The following is a 26,239-nucleotide window of genomic DNA, read 5'->3' on the forward strand; positions in this document are numbered from 1 at the left end:
TGCGAAGGCAGCAATCCATAACCAATTTTCTTTTCATGTCAAGCTTGTTCATGTATAAACCCAGCCCTTTTGTTAGAAACATTTGCAATTAATCCCACAAACAAAGAAAATGCAAATCATACAGTCTACCCTAAGCAACCCTTCTGACTCAAGGCCCTGACCACCATCTATTATACACTAAAATGAATTGAAATTCCCACTTTGAGTCTAACCTAATTTTCTAGTGATAATAGGCATGGATTCCCAGAAGCATTCTATGCATCTAGATAGTAACATCCTAATTTCCCTTCCTGGTAAATGTTTTAAATAAGACTTTAGCACCCAAGGAAATTAACCTTTAAATTAATTGTAATTATAAAATGCCATCACTGATTTTGTCTTCAGACTAATTACTTGCCATTATTTAAACAAACTGCACCTCCTCAGAGCTTTTAAGTTTGTTTCTCTCTGCAGTGCTGTGCCAAATGATCGCAGAGCAGGCTGTGTAATGTCTGCCAAGCCCTGTGACACCTTGGACTGCTCAGCTCCATTTGCATCTCAAATGCAGCCGGTTTCACTTGTCATATCTTCCTGCCATAAACTTGTTCCCCTGTGCTTCAGCCTGCGCTCTGCAGCTCAGACGTTTTCAGCCTGTGCCTCGGAAGCAGCGAGCACACGCACCTTAGGGGACAAAGATTGCCTGTGCTCTGTGCCGAGGAGAACGAGATGATCAACACCAGCCTTCTGCTTCGTGAGGGGCCCCCTCCCAGACAGGACATGACTGGAAATAACAACACAGGAACCAGCTATTGATATGTGCAAAAGATTGATGTTGTACAGGCGTGTCAGGGAATTTCCTAAATGTTCCTGGCTCTCCAAGGCAGCTGTCCTTAGGATGACAAACATGAAGTAGCACCTTGGGATTTCAAAGGCTTCTCTCCCTCCACACTTCTATCAGCATCCTGACAGCCAAAGGCATCCCATTTTCCTCCCTCTGGTTTACTTAGATCATGTAACAGTCACCACGTTAAATGAAACAAGTAAATGGAAAAAGCTTCTAATTGAGCTGCAGGCTGTAAATTGAAGAGCACAGCTGAGCAAAAACAAGCTGAAGCTTCAAAATTGTAGTGTATTCCTTGCATTCCCATTCACAATGACCTGTTCAGCAGTTTGGAGAACAACTGTGTTTTAAATATAGGCTTTTATTTGTTCCTATTATTATTTGTTGCTGCGCTGTCTTTGCAGGCTGTCTCAACCAAGCAAGTCAGACCAGTGATTCCCCGTGCCATGAGAGAGGTGTCTACCACAGATAGGGCAGGTTGCTCTTTGGGGTTGCATCCCTGCCTCCACTGACTGTGCTGGAAATCTTGATTGTTAATTTAAGCTGCAGGCCTACTTAATGTGGCTGTAGGAGTGTGAGATGGATGCCAACTGTGCCAGCATGGAAAAGGTGAAGATGGAATCTTTGGTGTTTTCCAGAGAAAACACCAGACTCAGGACACACTACACAAATGGTAGGTGCAAAACAAAGGTAGTGTATAGCTGAGGTATGAGATCTCCTTTGGTCAGGAGGCTGTTCTATAAAATCTTTCTTGTTTCATACATAGCTGGAACTTTCAAGAAGAAAAGACCACTATGGGAAACTGAATACAGCTAGACCTCTTGTGGCTAAGGAAGTCCATGAACAGCAAATTACTGTCAAGAAATTCTGGGAACCACAAACTTGGGATGGGAAACAAAGAAGCAGAATTAATACTCAAATGTTTGCTACCAGTTTCTCTTTCTCTTTGTTTTAGAGATTTTTTTTAAGCAGAAATGGAAGCTGAGGTATTATTTCTCTGTAATGTCTCACTAAGCAGATTGTGACAAGCATTTGGCACAGAAAAAAAGTGATACCTGAGCATATTCTGCACTTCAATAGTGCCTTTCATCCCAGACGCACAAAGTTATGAAGCAGCACGCCTGTGAGTTTGTCCCTGCAATTATTTCCCATTTTAAATATGGGAAACAGAAGTATGGAGAGGTTAAACAACCTGCCCAAATGTGGAAGGTTGCCTATAACAGAGATAAAGAAAATGTTTTTCTGTCTATCCCATGTGCATGCCAAAATTTCACATCTCTCACATATAATGAATTTAATACTGTCTTTTAAAAGAAAATCTTTGTCATCACTTTTTGTACTTCCCAGGTCAGAGTGGATCTCAGAGTGGAATATTGTTTGGCACCAAGTTGATTGGCACATAATGTTTTATTGCTTATCAAAAGATATTTCCTATCTAGGGTATTGCTGTCTTGCTGAACATTTTCAGTAATTCAAATGCGGTCTTTAATCAGAATTTTTATTGGAGGGGAAGGAGCGAAAGAATTTTAAAGGGTTATGTAGAGCTTCACTTCTGTGCCAAGACATCCCCAATAGCAGGGTTCCAGGGAATATGCAGCAAAAATCTTCTACACAAAGTTGTAATTTCTTTTGCTTTGCAGTTTAACTGGAAACAATGCCAGGAGAAAAGAAGAAAGTGTATGTGCAGGTTGGATCCCTGCTAGCATCAGGTGGTGCAAAGGTTGTACCTCATGGTACACAAGGGAACATTCAGAGGGGCCGTATTTGTTCTCTGATTGCCTTGCCATTGCTTAATAGTAGGTAAATGCTATTTCTGCTCCCTCTCTGGGTCAGCCAGAGAGCCTTCTAGGTTAGGATTTTAACTGAGACACAGACTAAATTAGAGGTTTTCTCTTAGCTGAGGTTCATTCCTAGCCAAAGCTGTTCCTCTAGTAACAAGCAAATCTCCTTACTCTCAACAGAACCTGTGAGTGCAGAATTCTCCTTTCAGTAACCTAGGTTTCTTTCTTAATTGCTAGAGACAAAAAGCCCTGGGAGGATGCTGCTTGACTGCTTATATTCCAGTGTTCCCCACAAAATGTCTATACAGTTAATGAAGTTTTCAGAAATATGTTGAATTTTCTTTTAGCAAGGCAGTAGCAGCTTATAGCAGGGAGTCAAATTGCTAGCGAGCAAATGCACATTAAAGGAACGTTTGGATGTTATTAAAAATAATGTGCAGCCTTTGAAAAATGCAGGCCTAACATGATTTTGGGAGAAAAACTAGGAGCTCCAACAAGTTCACAGTCATTGAATGCCTCCAAGTAATGGCTGTTGCTGACATTTTCATGTTTTATTTTTAATTGCTACAGCTAATAATGCTAATGAGCTAAGAATGGCAATAGCTTAGGCATTCCAATGGCAGTGGTGAAGAGGAGTTATTGTATTTGCTGGGACCCCCATGGCAGGAAGGAATGATGAATCTGACTCCATTTCCTCAGAAGGCTAATTTATTATTTTACGATACTATATTATATTAAAGAATATTAAACTATACTAAAGAATACAGAAAGAATATTTACAGAATGCTAAAAAGATAATAATGAAAACTTGCGACTCTCTCCAGAGTCCCAACACAGCTTGGCACTGATTGGCCAATGAGTGAAAACACTCACACCAGAAACCAATGAAACCATCACCTGTGGGTAAACAATCTCCAAATACATTCCACATGAGCAAAACAGAGGAGAAGCAAATGAGATGATTATTGTTTCCATTTTTCTCTGGGGCTTCTCAGCTTCCCAGGAGAAAAATCCTGGGCGAAGGGATTTTTCAGAAAATGTGAATGTGACAGAAGAGAGTGTGGAGCTGGCAGCAATGTTGCTGGGGACCTGCACTCCCTTGTCTTTTCCAGAAAAAGGCCAGAGGCACTCCAGCCTTCAGAGTTCCTCCTTCTTATGCATCCAAAGGGGAAATGTTTGGGAGTGGTAAACCTCCACTGAGAGAAGCAGCCATGGAAAAGCTGCTCTTGTCTGCCCCTTGGGAAGACATGGGTGCTGCAGTTGGACTCTGGTGTGCACCAGAGCACTTCTGGGGTCATATCAGGAGACAAAGCAACTTCCTCTTTAATCCTTGGTGCAGAATTAATCCAATCAGATTGTTCTCATGAAAGGTAGCACAGGCTTGAGCTTTGATTTAGGGGCCATGCAGCTGGATTTATTTGGTGTGTGAGTAATTAAAACCTCTAGGCTTGCTGATTCAGTCCTAGTTATGACCATGATTTTATCACTGTATTGTTCCATTCTTAATCCTTTAGTGAGGTTAGAGCAGGTTAATCTTAGTGAAATGTTTGCTTAATTCTACCCTACTTCATTTTTTCTCTTAATAAAATCTGCATAAGGAATGGGGAAATAGTAATTCTTTCAGCTTGTTCCAATTACTTTGAGAGCAAAGCTAATTCAGCTGAAGCAGCTTAAGAGCAACTTGACTGTGTTTTTACAGTTGAGGCTCTGTGCCAACAGGAGATGAGACACTTTCCATACTCCAGAGCAGTGTCAATATCTTCATCTGGTTAAAATCTGGAACATGCCTGGGTTTGGCTCTTGGACATTGCATGGCTTTTTCCTCCAGTCTTATGCCTTGCTGCTCAGTTCTGCCAAGTTCAGTGTTTCTGCCTCTTTTGCTTCTCTTTTGGACTGCTGTTGTTCCCATGGCCCATTAGCAAAGCAGAAAAAATGGAATTGAGTGTATGGGTGCTCACTTTGTCCATCGTGAAAAGCAAAAGGCTTTTTCTGTTGGTTCTGTCTCATCAGAAAGGACTCGTGGCTAAATGAGAGTTTGGTATGACCCAACACGTTTATCCTTACAAATACTAAATGACATGACATCCATAAGGGATACACTTCTCAGAAGAGCACGATAGATGCATGTGTTGCCAAAAGGGATGGAAAAAGCATCAAAATGTATCTAAGAAAACAAAATAATTTTAAATAAACGTGAGCAGGGAGTATTTGTATAGACTGCAGGCTCTGGCTGTCAGTGGATGTCTGAGCAGAGAGAGAACTAGAATCATTCTTACTTGCTACTTCATGAGGCCTCTCCATAGAAACTGAAGCTGTCTTAATTTTATGATACCTCAAGGGGCCAGATCCAATCTGAGATTATTACACTGTTGGCACAACTCAGCCACAGACGTTCCCTTTCCCCTTTTGGCCAGCCAAGCTTCCAAACCTCAGCAGAGGGGAAGCTGCAGCACCTGAGCTTGTGCTGGCATCATTGCACTGGGTGGGGATTCACCCTGGCGCCTCAGAGAGGTGCTGGCAGATGGGTGAGGTGCTCTTTGACTGGATGAGGAGATGTGGCTGGGGTGTACAAAGTAATAATGAAATCTAAATGACAAAAGTAAAGACACAATAGTCAAGGTGATGGCAAGAAAATGTTCAAAGAAGCATGACAATCTGTGGCTGCTGAACAGGGAGCTCTTGGTGCAGAGAGAAGAAAACAATACCATATTGGCTGTGGCATTCCTGCCAGGAATGCTGCTTTATGAACCATGGGAGAGATCTCCCAAATGTGCTCTGACTTCTGCGCTTGATTGGTGAGCCAAGTCCCTTTCTTGCTTTTTACTTATTTCATAGTGCCCCAAAGCATTACAGAATAGTGACAAAAATATTTAAGCCCTTAGAGGAGAGGGCAGAACAGTATTGAATGGGATTCCATTTTTGGGGGACAAGGAATAACTCTTCTTCTACTCTGTGGATAATGAATGCACTTAATGGGAAAGCAGGAGAAAATGCATTTGACAGGGTACTTCTCTAAACAGAAAATTCTATTTGTGACATGGCCCTGCTCCACACAGCTTCCCAACCCCTTTGTACTCTTTATACCTTCCTTGCTTCCACAGAAACACAAAGACAACTGAAATGAGCATAGTTGAAACGACCTCCAGAGTGTGGTGGTTTGATTTCAGCATTAAATCTCCCCTTGATGGTTCACAGTGACACTGTATTGCCAATAGATTACAGGGTTGTAGCTATTTTCCACACAGGAGAACACACAAAGGAACCCCCGCCAGCCCTAGCAGTGCTCTCAATCAAATAAAAACCCTTTAGCTTCCTGTTGCAGAGCTCTCCCTAGGATTCATGTATATTTTATCAAAGTTACATGCAGTTCTGATACTTGTTTCTAAAGTGCTTTAGTATGAATCCCAAGATGTAGTGAAATGCTGCAGTGGACCTTTTTAAAAAAAACTGGGTTAGAGTAGAGAAAAAAATGAAATGGGTTGACTCTACAGAATGCAATAAGAGCAAATTTTGCTCAACAGGATTCTATTGATATAAATAAGTAGAAGAAACACAAATCTACATCTATATGAAATCATTTCACTTCATGTAAGTGCACCCTGGGAGGAGCAGGAACGAAGAGGAACAAAGAGGAGCTCTACTGTTTAACCTCTCATAAATTAAAGTCCTGCAATGATCTAAAGCAATTTTTTTTGCCAGAATTGCTTTTACAGGACAACATAAATGCCAACACAAAAGAGCTATAACTTCAGTTGTAACCAATTACTCTGAAAATAGTTAATAAAAGCCTGGTGCAAGGAAAAAAAACAACTTCTATTTACTAATTGAGATTTCTTTCTTTCTTTTTATTAAAAAAAACCTCAAAACCAACCAACCAAACAAAAAAACCCAAAAACCAAAAACCCCCTTGTTTTATGTCTTAAGCTAAGTAATGAGATAAAGAGTTGCAATGATCTTTTCAGGAGAGAGGTGTATGTAAATTTAAATCAGTATTTCATTCCTCCTTTGTCTCAGAATTTCCAGATTTTAGACCAAGACGGATGGACAGAAAACATGAACTGGCTACAGTATAATAAGGCATTTAGGTTGAAGTCAGCAAGAGCCAGCATAGTGGAGAGGTGATTAAAAGAAAGAAAAAAAGAATTCATTTTGTATGTAATAAAGCTTTAGTACTTACAGCTGTCCTCTTCTTCAGTAATACACTTCACAACATAACAGGCATAGATGAAGCCTGCCAGCTGAAACAAAATGTAATAGTGTTAGATATAAGACTGATACCATAGAGAAACAAGAGATGGCTTTAGAAAAGTGACTATAGAAATAGAAACAACAAAATTCAACATACTTCCTTTGAGGAGGTAAAGATAATTCTCCACAACAGTTTAATAATTTTAATTAGAAATAGGGGAATTCTGCATCTTTCTTGAAAAATACATCCTTCAATAAAACTTCCAAAAATTAATCAAAATTTTTCCAATACCTAGTTAACATCTTTTAAATAATTGAAAAAAATACAAAAATGTATGAGTATTTGGATGGATGAGCTTTTAGCTACTGAAAATGTAAATATTTCTGTCAAAATCAGATTTGCTACCCAACAAAACCTGGCCCTCTAGCAGAATTTTTTTTAAAATCAGAACTGTGCCAACTAAATTGAGGACAAATTCAGTGCACTTGTAAACCAGCTTTATAATGATATTTTATCAGTTGAAATTAGGGCTGTGAATTAATAGAACTTGTTCCCATATCTGCAATAGTCTCCAAGCCTCGTAACAAGTCACTTTGGATAGTCCTGAATGTGTTTACATCACCATCTCACATAGCAGCTGGCAAATTAGTATCTTGTTCCTTTCAATCCTCTCTGCAGAGCATGCCCAGAATTGAATTGTAAACAGGAGCAATGGGATTTAAAGAAAATGAAAATCTGGAGTAGTTATTGAAGTACCACCTGAAAAAAACGATAATAAAAAAAGGAATAAATGGCCAATATCATACATGCAACAGGCCAAGTGTCATGTGAGTCAGCTGCTGGTCCTTCCAGCAAGTTGTGTTGTTGCTAAGTTAGACCGAAATAAAAGAACAAATACTGGAGCAGCAACACGTGTCACATGTTGCCTGCTTTAACCAACTTCCTTTCATGTACGTCTGAAGAGGTTTCTCTACTCCATTATAAGAAATTTTTCATCCTTTAGCTCATCACTGAAGTTTGCATGGTAGGATGTCTAAAGAATTCCAGTTATTTGATCTCCGTGTGGTGAAAAGTGAGCCGTGCTGCCAAAATGTGTCATTCTGCACAGGACACCTCACTGAAGTATTTTCATGAGCTGCAAAACCATCTGTACACTTTGGGAATTTGCTCTTTATATGGATAATAAAGATGCCTAGAGGCTTCAGCCAGGACTGATCTCTCTGTGAATGGTGCAAAGCCCATAATCTCCAGCTGAGGGAGATGATGATCTTGACTTCAGTTTGAGTAATCAGTGGTTGGACAGTAGAAGAAGTGAAATTTGAGAGACCATGTATTATGAATGCTGGTTAGTCAAAATGGATTTTTTTTTGTTAATCCAAGGCATTTGTACAATCACTGCAATATTGTGGGTTCTTAGAGCCCTTAATATTACCCATATATAAATTAAATGCAAAAAAATCAATTATATTTTGTAGTGTCTTCATATCTGAGGCAATGACTATGCCTAGTTTTTTCCAGCTCTAACACAGATATTCCTGGAATTTCTGTCAGTTTTCTATGCAGAAAGCTACCTATACCTACAAATGCTACCTTCTAATATCTGTATGGGCAGGAGATGGCAAAAGGGGAAAAAAAAAGGCCAGCCTGAAGGTTTTCCTAAAAAATCAAGACTGGATTTGGAGATCACACTGAAGGCAGCATATGTGTTGTCTGCTCACAGTTTAAATTCCTGTTGGAAGCCCAGAAGCTGCATTACAACGGAACTAAACCATTAATTTTGTCATTTATTATAAATCTGCCTTACAGTGCTGCTGGGAAGATTTTACACCTGGGAAGGATGAAATATTCACTGCTGGACACAAAGAACACACTGTTCCAAGAAGTGGCATTCAGCTAATATCAGCATTTCATCTCTCCTTTATTGGATCCCTCTTCCCTTTTGTTTCTTGGCTTCAAGACAGAGAGCTAATTTGCTCCACTGACTTATGCCCTGCATAACCCCATTGACTTCAATGACGTTACTTGAGGTTTAATTCAGCAACGAATTAGGCCCAGGAAGGTTGTTCATAAATGATTCCATTCTTGGATGTGAACCTTGGCTTAATAGTTTCTCTGTTCTCTTTTTACAGACCATCAGATCCAAGATAGCTGAATAGTTGCATCTCCAGCAGGCTCCTAAGGTAATCCTTTTCTTGCACTACAGTTCAATACTTTACTGTCTTGCCAATCACGACAGGTTCATGTGTTATTAACCAAACTTATCTTACAAAGGACAGCAAACAAACTGTATCACAAATGGTGTTTACAACTGACCTTTTAATTGCATTCAGTTACATTGCTTAAATCTCTAGGGAACTCCTTTGATATATAAGCAAATCCTACAGCATTTCATCAGATGAGCTTGTTGATTAAAAGAATGCCTTAAAGCTCAAATTGTTCTGATCTAAGTATGAATGTCAGGGTTTTTTCCCAGGAGATAATCAGAGTTCATAAAAGAAACCTCCCCTTCTCCCACATTTATCCAACCCTTTGCTTGGTAAACATAATCATTTTGTTTTTACTTGAATCCCACATTAGTTTTTCCTTATGTCTCTTTTTTTTAACCAAGTAATTTATCAGTTCTCATACAGTGACAGTCATTCAAGTTTACCTTCTAATTGCATCAGCAGCAGTGGGCACACACTGTGAGCTGAGGCTGAGAACCAAAAGTGGCAATTTTCACTTTGATGATACTCAATGACCTGAGCCCACGGTAGCTGCAGAGATCCCCAAGACAGGGATCAGGAGCATATTTCCTTCCCTGTGGATTAGGACTTCTATAAGAAGGGTACAGCTCATCCAGCTCATCTCTGCAGATAGCAGAGATTTCTTGACGACTTTGGTCAACTAAAATTTTTAATGAATTCCCACATGGATTGATAGGTCTTCCAAAATTTGCTGCCTTTGTTATAGTGCAAGACTTTAACCTTTTCTCTCTACCAAAAGCACACCACAATATACCTTTGTATCACAAAATATACCCCAAAACTCCCAACAAATCCAAACAAAACAGTGAATAACTCCTCATCCTGGAGAAGAATATGAGAGAAGAAACCAAAGCAAATGATAGAAGTTAGTCACATCACTTATATTCCTTGGAAGTCCTCAAACACAGCAGTGCTCAGTGCAGTATGAGGATTACAAAGAACAGAGTCTTCCTGATTCAGTAACTCCAAAAGATTTTTGCCATACATGAGAAGGAAGGAAATGAGTCCTCAGAGATAAAGAGAAGGAGCCTGACTGTCTCAGAAAATCAGTTTAAAACTGGGAAAGTTAGCTTGAAAAATCTGATTGCTTTGCATCTCTACCTATTTTTTTTAAATAACTGAGCTTTGTTTTTTTATAAACGATGCAGTGATAAAAAGAAATAGGTGCAATGAGCAGAAGATCATTTCTGGATCCCAGACCCATCAAGCTTAGGTGTCTACATCTGTCCCACTCACATTTTAATGCTGTCGTATGGGCCTCTAGAGGAGAAGGAGCCATTAGCAACATTCCTGCTCATTTATACACAGAGTGATTAGTGAATGCATGTTTTTATGAACCTCATTTTCTGCACCTTGAAAAAATCTGCTCTTTGCAACTTTCCCTGATATGTCCATATGAGAGTATAAATGAATACTGCTCTTTCTAAAAGTGACACATTATCCATGCCTGCACCAGCTCCCTGGGTATATTTTGACGGCATCTGATGACCTTAATTTCAGAAACAATGATCTCAAACACTTAATAATTTTGTGTGGGGGGGTTAATTTTTGGGGGGTTTGTTTGTTTGTTTGTTTGTTTTTTAATATATCAGCATGTTGATAAAACCATTTTCCTTCTGTCAAGAAAAAAAAAAAAAAAAGAAGACAAGCAAAGCCTAAAATAAATCACCAATAAAACAGCATTACTGAAGCTTTGGTAAGAAGATTAACTACAAAATGAAGTTATTGCATTTTATTGCCTTATCATAGCTGTATAAGGAAAACAAAAAAAGCAGAATATTCCCATCTAAGTCAATGATGTCCCATTGCACCTCTAAAGACTCTTGGCAGAGCCTGAGTCACTGTGAGTGTACTTCCAGACTTGCTCAAAATGTCAAGTGCAGTGATCAAACTCAATCAGGATCAGTATTGATTAAAATCCTGTCTTGCTATTTTTTCTCACTTCTTTCATGGAGATGAATGTTTTTATGCACTGCAAAGAGCACCAGATTTGGAAAAAAGGCTATCGTATAAAAACCCGTAATTTCTGACCAAGGTTCCCACACTTCCCTCTTTTAAAGCAATATCTATATAGGTAATTACTACAAGTTATGTTTATTAAGCTGGGAAATTGAAACAAAAGAGTGATGGCAAGGAGGAAACAAAAACTAAAAGGAGATCTAATTGGGATAGGGTGGTGAGGAGCAGGCTTGAGATGCGGATTAATGAGTTAAGTGTTGTGGAAATAACACATAGTCTTAGTTTCATTGAATGAATATGTTTTTATTCTATAACCACACTTGGTCTAGTGAAATGGACCTTAGATTTAAACCCCACAAACCTATTGTGTTTTTCTATCAAAAAATGTTTCAGTATGTCGGAAACAGCTAAGGCTTGTGCATTTACTTTTCATTATTAAATTTTTTCAGGTGTCCATAAACACTCTGCTTTTAAGACCTAAGCAGTATATGGGCTAGTTCAAGCAATGATACAGCAGAAATGCATGGATGTAACTCTGGCCCTGGGAATGCTATATTGCAAAGCTGGGATGTTACATGCCCAGCCATGTGCAAATTAATCATATTTCTTAAGCTTGCACTGGTCTGCACACATAAAACCTTTGCAGTGATGTGCATTTAAGGGGAAATGTTTCTTTAAAATGGATTTTTGGAGTCTGGAGATATATTGCTATATATATATATACATATATATATACACACACACACATTATGAGCAACTGAAGAACTTGAGAATTACTGTCTAGAAAGCTTCCAGTGTATTGATTCTCAGAAGAATCATACTCATTATTTAGCAGGAAAAGTGAGGCAGAGACCTTTCTCTCAATATCTGTAGATTTAAGTCAGTGTCATGGGGGTTCTAAAGCTGCCCCCTGCAAAAACCCTTTCAAGCTTGATTTCACTGCCTTCAGCAGTGCTGCATCAGTGAGTGAACATCATTGCTGGAGTTTAATACAAAACTCAAGCTGTGTTCCATGGAAACTACTCTGTTGAGGTATGCTTTTATTTGTGCTTACATTTAACATTACGAGAACCCTGTCATTCCTCCAAGTTTAAATCTCTTTCATCATAAAAGGAGAGAACAGGCAAACTATTGGTATAAGGACAGATTCCTGATGGGGAACGTAGACTGTGTGGCCTTGCTGTCATTCTTTTACAGAATTAACTATGTGCTGTCCAGAAGGAAGATTTCATTACTATGGTCAAGTAGCTTTATTCTGTACAACAAAATAATTACTTAAAAGAGCTAATGTCAGACTGACATATCCACATTAATATCTAGTGGGCACTTACGAAATTTAAAAGCAAGTCAAAATGATAATTTCTTAGCCTATGTAGTCATCAAATTATTTTTCTTTCCTCTCTTGAGCTGAAAACTCAGCTCCAAAGGTTTTTGTTTTTTTCTTTTTAGCAGATAGAGTGAAACCATGAATCATAAATTCAGATAAGTCTAGGCACATTGGAAAAGAGGAGTGTGATAAAAATTGCATATATTTCAACTAGTGCATCATAACCTTTTTTTTTTTTTTTTATAATAGCTGTCTAGAAATTGCTTAACATAAAATCTTCCTTTATTTCTCAGTGGACTCTTCAGTTTTCTGGAGATTTCCTTTTGTATAAGCATTTGAAGATCCCTGTGGAGACCTGCTAGAAAGCTTCTGTTTGAAATGCTGCTGGGTGCTTGAGAGCAGTTGTATCTTGTTCAGGATTCCCTGAGCATCTTTCCTGGCAAGCTGCTGCACCTGATGAATTGAAGAGACTACAGGGGCACTGAAACCACAGCACTGTGGCTTGTCACAAAAGAGCAGTGCAAACCTTTAACACCAGTAGAAAGCAAGAGATACTTACCTGTTTTGTAGCTGTATTACAGACATTTGGCTTGACCCAAATTTCCAGAAAGTTTAAACTTTAGCAAGAGTTTTCTGAAATTTTGACTTAGAACTTTCTACAAGTCTTCACTCTTCCTAGGGATTTCAGAGTGATTTACGCTTTTGATAACCACATGATATTTGGCGCTTTTCCATGATTTCAGCTCACAGCTAAAGAGTACCTTGCCATTTTTTTCCTGCCTCAGACTTGAAAGGTAACCTCAAATACAAGGGCTACCAGCTCACACGAGGTAGACATGGGGATCACTTACTGCTGACCTCTGTGTTAGCTGAACTGTGGAGCATCTTGTAGATCCAGGCTCAACACTGAACTTCACATTCCTGCTCCCACAGGTGAAATGGCCCAGCCAGGATTCTCTGTACCCCCTCAAGAAGCTGAGGCAGGCACATCTCATTGGTGGGCTAACCTGTGCAGATCCCCAGGGGACAGCTTGGAGCAAGGATGGGGCTGAGAGGCCAGGAACAAATTCCCCACCTGCATTCAGCAGGCACTAGGTGCAGCTCAAATGTGCATTGCTCAGTGCAGGATAAAGGCATTAGTGATGCCAAAAATAAGTTAAACCTGGAGCAATTTTAATTTTACATTTTCTGGTTTTTTGAATTGTTTCCACTTTACATTTTTTGACTTTATTAAGGTCAGAGGAGATTTTTGGTTAATATTTTTGTTAATTCCATCCAATCCAAGTGTATGGGAAGTCCTGGAGATGGAAAAGTCTATTGCTCTGTTTCCTCTTATGCTGTAGCTCTGTAGCCCAACTTGTCATTGTGAGAACAGAACAGAACAAACATTTTGATTGTACGAGGGTCAAGTGTGTGTGGTACCTGCTTTTCAGGTTAAATAAAATTATTTAGCCATTAGAGCTGTGTAGATTGCACAAAAAGTCCCATTTTTTTTAAACAAAACTGCCTCTTTCCTCTTGACAACAACAAAAAAACCCAACAAAGAATGAATTAAACAAACTAAAAAACAAAGTTAAAGGTTTTAAAATATGCATCACCCCATTTTTTCTGTAAATAGTAAGAATGGTTTATCAAAGCAAAAGTGTATATGTGTCTTTTTGTGGGTTTTGTTCTGAAGGTTTTATAGCAAGATAACTTCTATGAAAAAAACTTTGGACCTTTGCTTCCTCTTGTCTTCTGGGAAAGATTTGGAACGGTTTAATCATCTGGCTTTGGTATCTTACTGCCTTTGGCAGCAGTAGCTTTTCTTATCATTATGTGTAACTGTGTGTCACCTTTTTCAGACAGCCATAGGATTAGGATAAGAAAAATTGGTTCTTTATGCTGCAGATCTAACAAAGCCACAGACTCCTTGCAGCCCACTAAATGAATGTCTAGCATTTTAAATTGAAATCCGTTAGAAGAGACAGTTGATTATCAATGCTGCTCACTCTTTTGAGGAGCTGTAGGAAAAAAAAATAAAAATTGTGCAGATTGTGTAAGGGAAAATATTTTGAAGGTACAAGAGAGCTTTGAATTTCTGATAAACAAACACATATGAGAGTTTCTGTTCAGTGAAAATTCATCCCTCCATGTTGAGGCACCCATATGGCAAATAAACTTCAATGCTTTGAGTGTGAACACCAGGCCCTTGGATCCAGGAAACAGAAACATTCAGAAGACAGCGAGTAAAAGATGAGAAGGAGAATAATATGTTGTGTCTGCCAGTTTCTCAGGACTGTGGCCAACAATGAACACTGTATAGAGTAAAAGTTCAGAAAGAAAGCACAGGTAATTTTCTCTTCTCCAACATCACATGTTAGATTAAATTAGATCATTGCTGTCACACAAATGACAAGAGCCAGAACATTTCATCAGAGGTAAGAGACTTTTCAGTAACAGCCAACTCTTTCTCTGTAATGATACTTATTTTCCCTGTGATGAATTGCTGTTTATTTGAAGGCTCTGATGATGGTCCTAGGGTCAGGAAACTCCATGGAACGTGACAGCTTTTGCACTGCACTGACTCCATGGTGGTGGTTGTGTTGTAGCAGCCTAATAATGCTCTGATCAAAGTGTTCCCACAACAGCTGGGGATGGTGGTGCTGACAAGGCAGGCGGATGCAGGGTATGCAAAGTGCACAGCTCAGCTGAAGCAGCTCTTCAGCAGCCTGAACGGCAGTCAGGCTCATTGCTTTAGCATACAGAAAGAAAAACAAATAAGGCTTTCACAGGAACAGCTCGAAAGAGTGTGATCAGGATGAATAGAGCTTGAACTTATGAAACCTGAATGCTGATAGATTATCAAAATACAGTAATAGTTATTCAGCAGCTCAGTGGGAATTGTGGGCTAACAGCAGAGGAATTGACAGATCTCTTTGACAGTGCCAGCAGCAGCAGAGCTGCCAGGAAGGTGACTGTCAGGTGGAGGCTCTGCCTGAGCCCCCTGGCTGTTCATGCCTGTGCACAATACGGAAAAGTGGGATACTTGACAGGACAGCCTCTGTCTCTGGCAATGCATATCAGGAAGATGAGGATGAATGAACTTATCTTAACTGAATAACTCCCTTAAGCCTCGAATAACTCCCTTAAGCCTCATGCTCTGGAGTATGAGGTATAGAAATAGAGAAATAGAGGTATCTCAGGAAAGCACAAAGCAGCGTGCATAGGGTGCTCCACATCATTCCATCTCCTTAGAGTCCATACATCTAGCAAATGCACTGCTTAGCACAAACATTTTGCTCCAGGTGCACAATATAACAGCATCAAGTGTCAGGAGGGGTTTCAAAGTCAATAAAACCTCTTCCTGTGGTGTCTAATGTTTAAAGTAACTGAACTCAGCTAATATTTCAATGCTATTTTTCCTCTCAGCATTAGCCTACTGCAGGCTTTTTTCCACCTTTGCAAAAAGATATGTTTTAGGGCTACCTTTTCCATTCAGCAAAATCAGCTAAGCAGGCTTCAAAAAGCAAATGCCAAAGTGCTTTGTGAAAACCCTTTCTGCAAAAGGAGAACCACTGGAGAGTTTAAATGAATATCACACCATGCGGCCTAGGCTGGTACAAAGAGACATTACGCTCTAGAGCTCCAAGCAGAACAACAGATTGAATTCCGTGGTCAAAGGCACCTTTCCCCTTACAGACCTTCTGCTTAAGGGCAGGGTATCACTCTTGTGTATTAAGCATGAAAAATAGTGATCTCCTTGCTCCAAATGGAAATAGTTTGATGGCAGACACCCCAGTCACCACCTGGGGTGGTAGAATACATAAGGATACATTCTGCAATACATGTGACCAAAAAAAAAAAAATTGAACCTTTTAGCTGAAGATTCCAGTAACATCATATCACATGAGGCATTTCAGGGGAATGACGAATTGCAGAGAGAGAACATTCTCGGAAAGGCCATGTCCTCAGAGTCTGTGCCTCATTGCAGAGAGTTAAGTGGATGAGTTATATCTCTGACAGCTTATGAACCTTGTTAATATAATGCAGTACCTGGGACTGTGCCAGCCACGGTGATCAAGGAAGTCTGAATTAGACCTCTGCCATCAACAGACATCAGATGCCCATTTAAAAAAAATGTTTTGTCTGAACTGGGCACGTTTCTCTCTAAAGCAGTGATCACCAGCTTGAAGCTCTGAGGACCTGTGTGGCTCTCAGTAACAAAGCACACATCTCTCCCCTAGGTTTCAGTAACAGGCTGTTTAACGTGCTGATGCAGAAGCTGCTTGGCAGGAAAAGCACAAGAGGCAGGAGTACTTTGACATGTTAGTCTTTATGAAAAATGTGAGGTTTGTGTTTTCTTTAACCCACATGTGGTGCAGGCTGCAGCTCTGTCACCTGTTCCAGGCATGGGTCACTCGGGGCAGCCCGTCTAGGGGCAGATTAGGTGGCCTTGGCCCCAGTAGGAGAGGTGAGGGAAAGCTTCTGCACTGACAGAGAAGGGCAGTCTCCATCGAGCCTGCACACTGGCAATGGACCACATGAAGTGAGAGCAAAAGCCATGGACCTTTTCCTTCTGCTCTGACCACTGCACACAAGCAGCCACCATGCTGTGTTTCCTCTTTGTCCCTGAAAATAGTCTGCTCTTCTTGCCTCCAGAAAGTCCCACTTCTGTGATGCAGACCACTAACATGAATATAAATAACAAAATCAATCATATTTTAGGCTTTTTTTTTCCTTTTTTCCTCACAAGATCTGTAACACACAGATAAAAGTACCTTATTTTCCAGGGCACTGCAAAGTTCCAGTAAATGTTATGACTTGCATGGAAGGCATGAAAAGTGCTACAGCTACATATATTATTCTACACTGTTATTTATCTATAGTAATACTCTGTATGGAATATCAGCAATGTGTTAATGCTTTATTTTTAATGTTGTTTTTATTTAGTTTGTGTATTCCAAGTGTTTATAGCATCACTTCTGTTGCAATTTTCTGTCAAAAATATATATTTAGTAGACAGAAATTTGGTGTTGACTTGAACAGATGCACCAAGTCTTTGAAAAATGAAAGATGATGTTATTTCCTACTGAAGGTTAGAGAAAAAAATATTTTTAGATGTTTGTTTGCTCAACTTCACCAGTTCATTGCCAGAATGGAAAAATATTTCATCTGGCTGTGTTGACTTGGCAGAATAAAGGTTAGAAAGATAATTTAATTGAAGAGCCATGAGAGAACACAGCACAGCACTGTGCAATGAGATCCACGGCCATCTTTGCAGACCACTGAGCTGTGTAGCTGCATACCAGCAATACATATAGGGTAAAGTTTTAGTGAGGGGTTTTCTGCCCCCTGGTTTCTTATATACCCAAAATCAGTGGAAAAATTTCAACTGAAATCTTTAGAAGTTAGTTTCAATTGAAATCTTTAGAAGAGTTTAAGGAAAATGTGAACAAAATTGAGTTAGACTTCTCAAAAGAAGAAAAAAATATCTGTTGTCAGAGGTCAGTTCTAGTCATGTTTCCAATTCAAGAGCTTTAATCTGAGATGTTTTGTATGATCTAGCCTATTTTCAAATAGCAGTACATGATGCTAGTCAGCAGCAAAGTTGAATCTACTAGGAAACATCAGGAGAATGTTGCAAAGGAAGAAGAAAAATATTATTTGCAGTATAATGGGCTGGAGAGCTGCTTCGAATGCGTTGTCAGAGGGAAAAGAAGAGTGCCAGCACAGAGGGAAAGAGGGACCAGGTACTCAAGTGCACACAGGCATGCTGACCTACCTTTTACTGGTATTTTTCCCTGATGCCTTAATAAATTTCATAAACTCAGATTTATTTGGTTTCTCACATTCTCACTAGTAAAATACTAGTACTATCTTTTGAATAGAAGATACTTGGAAGTTCTTAAAAATGAATAACAGTATTAGTGGGCAAGGAATCGTGAATCTGTAGGAATATGAGATTGCAGCATGAACCCAGAAATGTACAGGTATAACACATTAGGTATGAAAGTCCAGTGGAAGGCCAGAGACATTGCAGAATAAATTCAGAGCTATAGAAAAAGGAGGAAAAACAGTCTGAAAACCCCCCAGGTATTTTATGCCAAGACAAAAGAAACAGCAGCCAATAGTTCAGTGAACAGGAACTGGAGTGACAGCAGTTATTAGAGATAAAAGATTTCCAAGGTTTGACATATGAATGGGCTACTCAAATAAAATAGATCATTTGCTTGGTTGTCTATGAACCACAGTAGAAACAGGCCCAAAAAGCAGGTCTCTGTTTCCCAAAAACCTGAAACATATCAAATGCATTAATAATACTAAAGAAATAGGTTAAATTAAGTTGAAAATGCCAAAAGCCTTCACACACAAAATTCATTAGGGCAGAAAAAATCCAATTTCCAAAAGTGTTGCAAGCAGTGCCTAAATCACAACTTCAGCTAAAGAGCTCCAAGTTGATGGTCTTGGTTCCTTTGCTTGAATTACTGGGAGCCTGGTTGGGACAAGCACAGCTCCTGCTTAGCATGTGTATTCAGATATTTTTTCCTGTGGAAACTTTGGGATCAGGAAGGAGGAGATAAGTGAGCTCAGTCTGGGTTTGTGAGAGTGGAGATCTTTCTTTTACAGACTTCACAGTCCTTTGTTCAGATTTGCAGAGGCCTGCTGTTCCTCTGCAATGGAAATGAAATTTGCAGAGGCAGGAGGCTGCTTATGTGCCCAGAAAGTCTGTGTGCTCACAAGTTTTTTTTCTGAAAACTCTGCAAAATTGTCAGTGAAGACATAACTCCACAACAAGGTGTTAGACTTCATGCTTAATATGTGCCTAATTAGTAGGTGCTTTTCTCTGAATTTCACAGTGGTCTCCAGCATGCAGCAATGTAGACACGAAGGAAGACTTTTTAGAAGTGGGCAGCAAACAGATGTGAAGCCGTACTGGTATTCAGAGACACGTTCGTTGCATAATTCATGAAGATGGCTATTTTATCTGGAGGATGGCATGTAGCACAAAAGCCTGCCTTGGGATCCTTTAGCTTCTCATGCTGATCATTCAGCCAAGCCATCTCATTCAACTTCAACACAAAATCTGGATAATGATCCCTCATCCATCTGACTTGAATCTGACAGAGTCATCCTAAAACTCTTCTGCGTTCCTTTGGAGAAATCCTTCCAAATTCTTTTTAGGTCATTGCATTTTTGTACCAAATATAAAAGTCCTGATGATGGCATATTTTTTTCATCATTCTTATATTGATTTACTTGTTCTTGAGCACTTACTGAGCCCACTAAGTACTGCAGTTGTCTTCATTGTCCTTGCTGCTGCTTCAGTCAGACAGACTTTTATTTCTGATAACAATATTTTTTCAATCAATTTAGTCATCTTTTGCATCTTTCACATGCACCCTTTTGCATGCTTTCATTATTTATGGCTTCTTCACATTGATACTGTGTGTATCATGGGGAGATTTTATATTCTAATAAAATGTCTTTTGTCTTCCATACGTCAACTAGTCTGTTTCCTGCTGTCAAGAAACAAAAATTGTGGCCTTATAGTTTCTATTAACCATCTAGTGACTTGTGCTATTTCCATCAACTCTGTTTTTCCCCTAGTCAGCCACTATATCAAACATGAAAAGATGTAAACAAGTACACTTGTATGGAGGTATACTAATAAAGATGGAAAGTACACTGGAATGTTGAATTAGCAGCAGCATTTACAGCCAGCCTTAGAGTAACATTGTTTGAATGCAATGACTGGGGTATGCATATCAACTTTAAAATATTTTCCAGTTAGACTATCTTTGTCATGAATTATTCACTTTTCCAAAATGAACAAGGTAATACCAAGGCAGTCCCTGTGCTTAGTGAGAGATTAATGGAATACCAATACACTGATATTTCTTCTAAGAGCCAAAAAATCTTGCTTGGTGCTTCACTCCTTATGACATAGGAGAATGGCCATGATAAAAATGTCAGAACTAGTGTTTTGCCTTCAATTGTTACTTGCCCTGCAGCTTCCAAAGTTTTCACCTCAAAAATACTTGGTGACAAATATAATTATCTCAATTTTTCCCCATAAATGTGAAAACAAATGCCAACTAGCTTTCCTTTGTAGTGACCCCTTCCTAGAGTCAGGCAGCTATAGAATGAACAAAAGTTGTCACCTGTTTCAGGTATCTAAATTCTCCAAAATAGGTTTGGATGAATCTCTACAGAGATGTCTGTTTTGTTTCATGCCTGGGAAAGAAGCCTCATTGCTGTCTACCTTCAGCTTTTAGGAGACTGAAGCCTGATGATTTGAATTACGCCTATTCTAGCAGAACAAAGCAAGAGGTTCAGAGTTTCTATATGCCTACAACAATCTTAAAAATCAACTGAATTTAGAATATGCAGACTGGAGAACTGACACTCCTTCAGAACAATCTGGACATCTTGATACTGCAAGTACAAGCAAATAAAGTGTTTGAACACATAGAGGCAGGAAAGCCTGTCTCACAGATGGGTTGTCTGTGGAGCAGTGACTCCAGACCTGTGGTTCATAATGCATAATTAGCACTATAATTAGAATGTGGATTCCCAGTTTAACACAGCTGTTGAGGAGTACATTTAGTGCCTTTTGCTTGGTGTGGAGCTGCAGTGTAAGCTGCAGGTTAAGCTCCGTGGGGCTGGAGAGAGACCACAGAGTGGCTCCTGGACAGTCAGACAGGAATGTTCCCTTAGCAAAGTGGCTAAACAGATTGTGTGGTTCTTTAAAAGGGAACTCTGAGTCTAAACAAGAGTGTTTAGACTCTTGTCTGTTCTTAACAGCGGTACTATACATGCTAATTTTCAAATTATTATTTTAAGTCCAAACTTGAGGAAGGATTTTGAAACAATGGAGAAGGTTCAGAAAAGAGTTCTGAGAGTGGTTAGAGGGCTAGGAGGAGGAGATAAAGCAGTTTGGCTACTCAAAGGAAATTAACTGTTATCATAAAAACAGCTAGTGAAATATTCCCAATGACAGGATGATGTACTTTTGCAGATAACTGCATTTTAAGCACCGGGACAGAAAGCTAGATATTTAGACAAGTTAAAGGTAAATTTTAACAAGAATTGTGGTGAACTTTCAATTGTGGGACACTTTAAGATCAATGTTAAATGTTTTATGACTTGAGACAGGAATTAATTCAGGGAGTCTCTATGCCCTGTCTTATGTAGGACATCAGACTAGAAAATTGCAGCATTTTCCTTTGTCTTCATGGTCTTCTACTATAATATGGTGCAGGTAATATTGAGGTATGTAAGGATTTTAGTATATAGGAGTCTTTGTGAAAGAAATTAATTCTGAAAATTGGGAAAAATGAGCTCTGCTTTAGTGGAAGAATAGCAGAGGAACTTGTAGTGATAGTAAAATATTTGTAATTAGTATCTAGCTCGGTCTGGTACAGTGGAGTACAATTACCCTCAACTGTATTATGATTTCTTTTACTTTTTTCTTCTTGAGTAAATTAACTTCAATTTGCAGACTCAGTAATAAGTAGCACAGTGCATATTATACCATTATTACAACACCTAATTCATTAGATATGTAATTTACATTGCTATTTATGTAAGTGCTGAATTAAATCCAAAGAATCTCGGGAGAGGGGTAACCAGCTTGTTCCAGATCTCAGCTTAATATTTAATATGGAAATATGGGGAAAGAAGGCACACCTCAAAATCTTCAATTCTTATGTCAGGAACTGCATGTGATTTTCCAGAAAGGAAAAATGTAGTACCTTAAAATATACATCCAAAACAAAATGCAGAGGATTTAAAGAAGGTAAGGAGCACTTGGGAATATGCCAAAGAGAAAACTGAAGAAATATGTCACCTTGACTCACTCTTTCAGTTCCTTTTTTTTAATTTTTCATTTTTTATGGAGCGTATTATTTCTGACTAGTCTATTCTACAGAGGGCCATGGATTAACATGAAATGTGCAGAGGGACAAAATTTCAAAATAGACATTGTACCACTGGCAGGAGGTTGCCTGAGGCAAACACAGCTCCTCTCTGCTGATCACCACACAACCACAGTGTCAGACATTTCCTTGTTTGAAATGATCAGGTGCAGAAACTTCAAGGCTATGAGAGCACTGGGGCAGCCCACGGCTGGTGGAGCCCTCCCTTGTCAGCAAGTAGCCCTCATGGAACATATTAAAAGAAGTGAACTGTAGAGCCAGCAATGACAGGAAGCTGTACAGTTGCATAAATCAAGTGTATCATGGAATAGGGCCGCACTCATGACACAGAGACATTGCAGAATTGGGAGCATTTTATCTTCATAAAGCAGAGTGGGATCTGGACAATTAATGATGCAGGGAAAGATACTCTGGGTATGGCTGTGTTGCTAAATAGGAAAGGGCCAAGAGCCAATCTCTGGCTTCCAGGCCAAATTTTGTAGACCGGCTTTTGACAACTCTGCTTTGGTGCAGCTCCAGCTAAAGCACAGGGGCCATGCACAGACTGCACAGCACTTAACTGAGACTTCTGTGAGTCTAGAGTGGTAGGGACTTACAGCTCTGAGGCAATGCCATCTTCTCTGAGGTGTTACTTTTCCCATTCAAAGTGTCTGAAACAATGAGGGCTGCGTCACTGCCCAGCAGAGCGAGGTTTTGCACTCAGTTTACTGCTGCTGTACTGAAAAATGGCTATCTCATATCAGTCCATCCACATTTTTCTCATAGTGAAAGTGGCAAGGCAGAGGAGAGACAGCAGAAATTATTCTTGTTTGATATTGATGTCTATATTGAGATGGTTCCTCAATTTTGTCTTTAACTCTGTAAACTACTCTTGGATGCAAGACTGAGGATTTTGTCATGCCTCTTGGATGTAACAGGAGAGAATGTAGGGGTGCTTGGGGATTCAAAGCATCTGGAATAACACTGAGCAAATGTGTAAGCTTGAATGAACAAAGGAGGGTGCTGTCTTATCCATCCTGCCTTCTGGGAGAGTTCTCTGAAAGGAGCAATCTCCAGAAATGTATTCATGTACTGTCATAGAAAATATTCATGGGAGTACTCCAAACAGAGGCAGGGTGTAAGTTGGAAAATAAGTCATTTATCAGGAGGCCAGTGCTTGGGTTCTCTCTCTGGCCCCATCTCACAATCAACACAGATATTCCCTTTGAGAACACTCTCATTTTAAGCATTTCAACATCTATGATCCAAAGGGTTGCCAAAATGCTTGAAACACATATTATTAATGTGATTATTATTATTCTGTAAATCTCCATAGTCACAGTAGTATTTACTTCCCTCAGACAGCCTTGCTGAGATTAATGGTCTCCTTAATATTAATGAAAACTAGTGCAAGAAATAGCTTCACAACTGGAACCAGTCAGACTGATTACGAATCAAGTTTCCCTTCATATTTTTCCACTGACCACATCTGGGATCTTCTTTGTATCTGTGTGGGGATGTACATCTCTCAGTTGGAAGTTAGGTCTCCAGCATTTGCATTCACTCTACTCTGTGAGTTGTTTGTTCATTTGTACAATGCATAAAATGGTGCACCTTATTAACTTTGTTTTTTTTTTTCTGGGATGCTTAGATTTACATTCAGACATGACTTCCCTTTCTCCCCTCTGACATCTTTTAATAAAGGATATAAAAATGATGAAAGTAATTGCTAGACACCAGCTGATTTAAAATGTTTTTCTGCAACGGGTATGTGCTTCTGCTTCTGTGCACACATGCATGTGAGGACATGCATGACAAAGAGAGAGAAAAGATTTTGGTGCAAAGTGACAGGCTGTACTTGTTGCTCTATTCTAGCTACACATTACATTCTATGAGTTTCAAAATGCAGGGAATATATCTTGTTCCTCAGACTAACCATAGTGAAAAAGATGTCATGTGAAACACAGTCTGGCAGCCTCCCAACACCACTCTTCAAAGGCTTGAATATCATAGCACACTGAGACTGAGTATTAATGTCATCTAGGCCTTAAGTCCAGCTTTAGTTTAGTAACTGCTTAAGTAAATATTAAAGCACAGGGTCAAGAAAAGCTCAGAGCTGACAATAGCCTAAAAAATAATATGTTCTGCCATGTCTGCTTAACCTTTCTGTCCTTACTATGAGAAAAATGCATATGGATGTGACATGGTATTTTATGACAGTGAAAGAGTGCACCAGCAGAAATCAGAACACTCAAAATAATACTGCAGCTTCTTGAGCGATTTTTCAGATTTAGATCAAATACAGTAAAACCTGCCCAGCAGAAGCTTTCAGCATGTAGCACCACTTGTCCATCCCTTCACCAGAATTGATGAATCTAAATAGTCTTTCCTACATACACCTTAAAGCCAGCAAAAACAAGTAATTCCAATAAAGTTCTTTTTTGCCCCTCCACATAAGTCAAGGAATTTACAATGTTATAACAAAGTAGCAGGCAACTTATTACCTCCGTTTTCAAGTGCTGAACGGGAGATAACAATGAAATGGTTTACCAGGAGGTCACTGTGTATTTATACTCTGAGCAGAACTGAAGAACACAGGCTTCAATCTTGACTCAAAGGCTGAACTTCTGTGCAATTTCAGGTACTTCTCTACAAGCAGAATTGGAACTCCTTAGTACTTGACTCCTGGCCAATATTTAATTCATCAGACCTTAAGGAAAAGAAGGTTTTCCTAGGGAAAACTTGGAATATTTTAGCAATAATCTGGCAGCTGATGCCACTACAAGGCCAAGTTTTCCACCGCACATGTGCACACAGAGTTTGCAAAAGCTTTTTCTCGTTCTGGTTTGAGCTTCATGTGCTTACCACCACCACCTGTGTTTTACCACCTTTAACACCCAGATCTGCCCATGGCATCATAAGGCATCACACCTCCTGTGACTCTGTGTTCACTGTATTCTGTAATGGCCATTTCCAGAAGGAACAAGGAATGTTAAAGCAAGTCACTTCTCTGGCCTGTTAGCCACTGCTTTTACAGTCCCTATCTTTTCCACATTCTGATATTATTTCCTGATAAATATTTTATCTCTTCCTCATTTTTACTCTTACTTTAATAGTTTTACATCAGATCTATGCACTAAAAGGAAAGCATTTAGAAAACACTTTACCTATTTTCATAACACCTACACAGCAGCCTACTGTTACACCTAAATTTTTCTTTCACCTTGTCTCAAAGCATCACAGGTTGTTTTTTTCTTGGCAGTCTTGCATGTTTTGGTTTCTTCCTTATTTTGTGCTAAGCTGTTTCTTGATAAGGTTCAGCTGGAAAAACTCGTCTCTCTGAGGACCCAATCAGGGTTTTACATCAATTAGGCTAATTGACAGAAGGCTTAACATATTTCTTCATTATGACAGCAACTACCTTCTTGGAGGAAACCCCAAAGCATGGGAGTTAAAAAATAATAATGAAAAAGACACCAACCTCTTTTCTAGTAAGATAATTTTGGAAATATTTTAGAGGTAAAACACCAAGAAGGAAGTTTCCTAAGGGATGGCTATTTCACCATGGTTGAAACTGCTTTCAGCCAGAAAGTTTATTCCACTCCAAAACTATCACCCTATGCCTGACTGCAAAAATGAAATAATCCCATAAATAATCACAGAGAAAGAGAGAGTAAGATGCATATAAGGGAAATACATGAAGACAGAAAATACATAACTAGCCATCAATCTACCAAAAAACCTCCAAAACTAAACCAAACTTCCAATTCTTCAAAAATCTACTTTTTTTTTCCTGAATTTATATCAGGACATCTGAAATAATTTTTATTTATTCACATTAGCTTTCTTGATTCTTTTTAACTTATGCTAAACCTCATTAAGCTGAACCTCATAACTGAGACATCGAGCTTAAGAGACAGTTTACATTATAATTCAATATTGTGTGTTAAACTAATTTTACCTTCTCTTTCAGATTCTAGTCTTTTATATTAATAGAAATAAAATGGTGTTTATGAAA

The 26,239-nt window shown here is 39.1% G+C and overlaps 1 protein-coding gene across 3 annotated transcripts in view; it reads right to left on the minus strand.

The window, feature by feature from the left end:
- Positions 1-26,239, minus strand: part of NKAIN2 (sodium/potassium transporting ATPase interacting 2) — a 508,006-nt gene that overhangs the window by 19,071 nt on the left and 462,696 nt on the right. For all 3 annotated transcript variants that reach the window (XM_058019464.1, XM_058019463.1, XM_058019465.1), the window contains exon 5: positions 6,779-6,839. In XM_058019464.1, coding sequence (XP_057875447.1) covers positions 6,779-6,839 — 61 coding nt within the window. The remainder of the gene's footprint in view (positions 1-6,778; positions 6,840-26,239) is intronic.

The sequence above is a fragment of the Melospiza georgiana genome, chromosome 3 (assembly GCF_028018845.1).
Source record: "Melospiza georgiana isolate bMelGeo1 chromosome 3, bMelGeo1.pri, whole genome shotgun sequence".
Taxonomy (NCBI): Eukaryota; Metazoa; Chordata; class Aves; order Passeriformes; family Passerellidae; genus Melospiza; species Melospiza georgiana.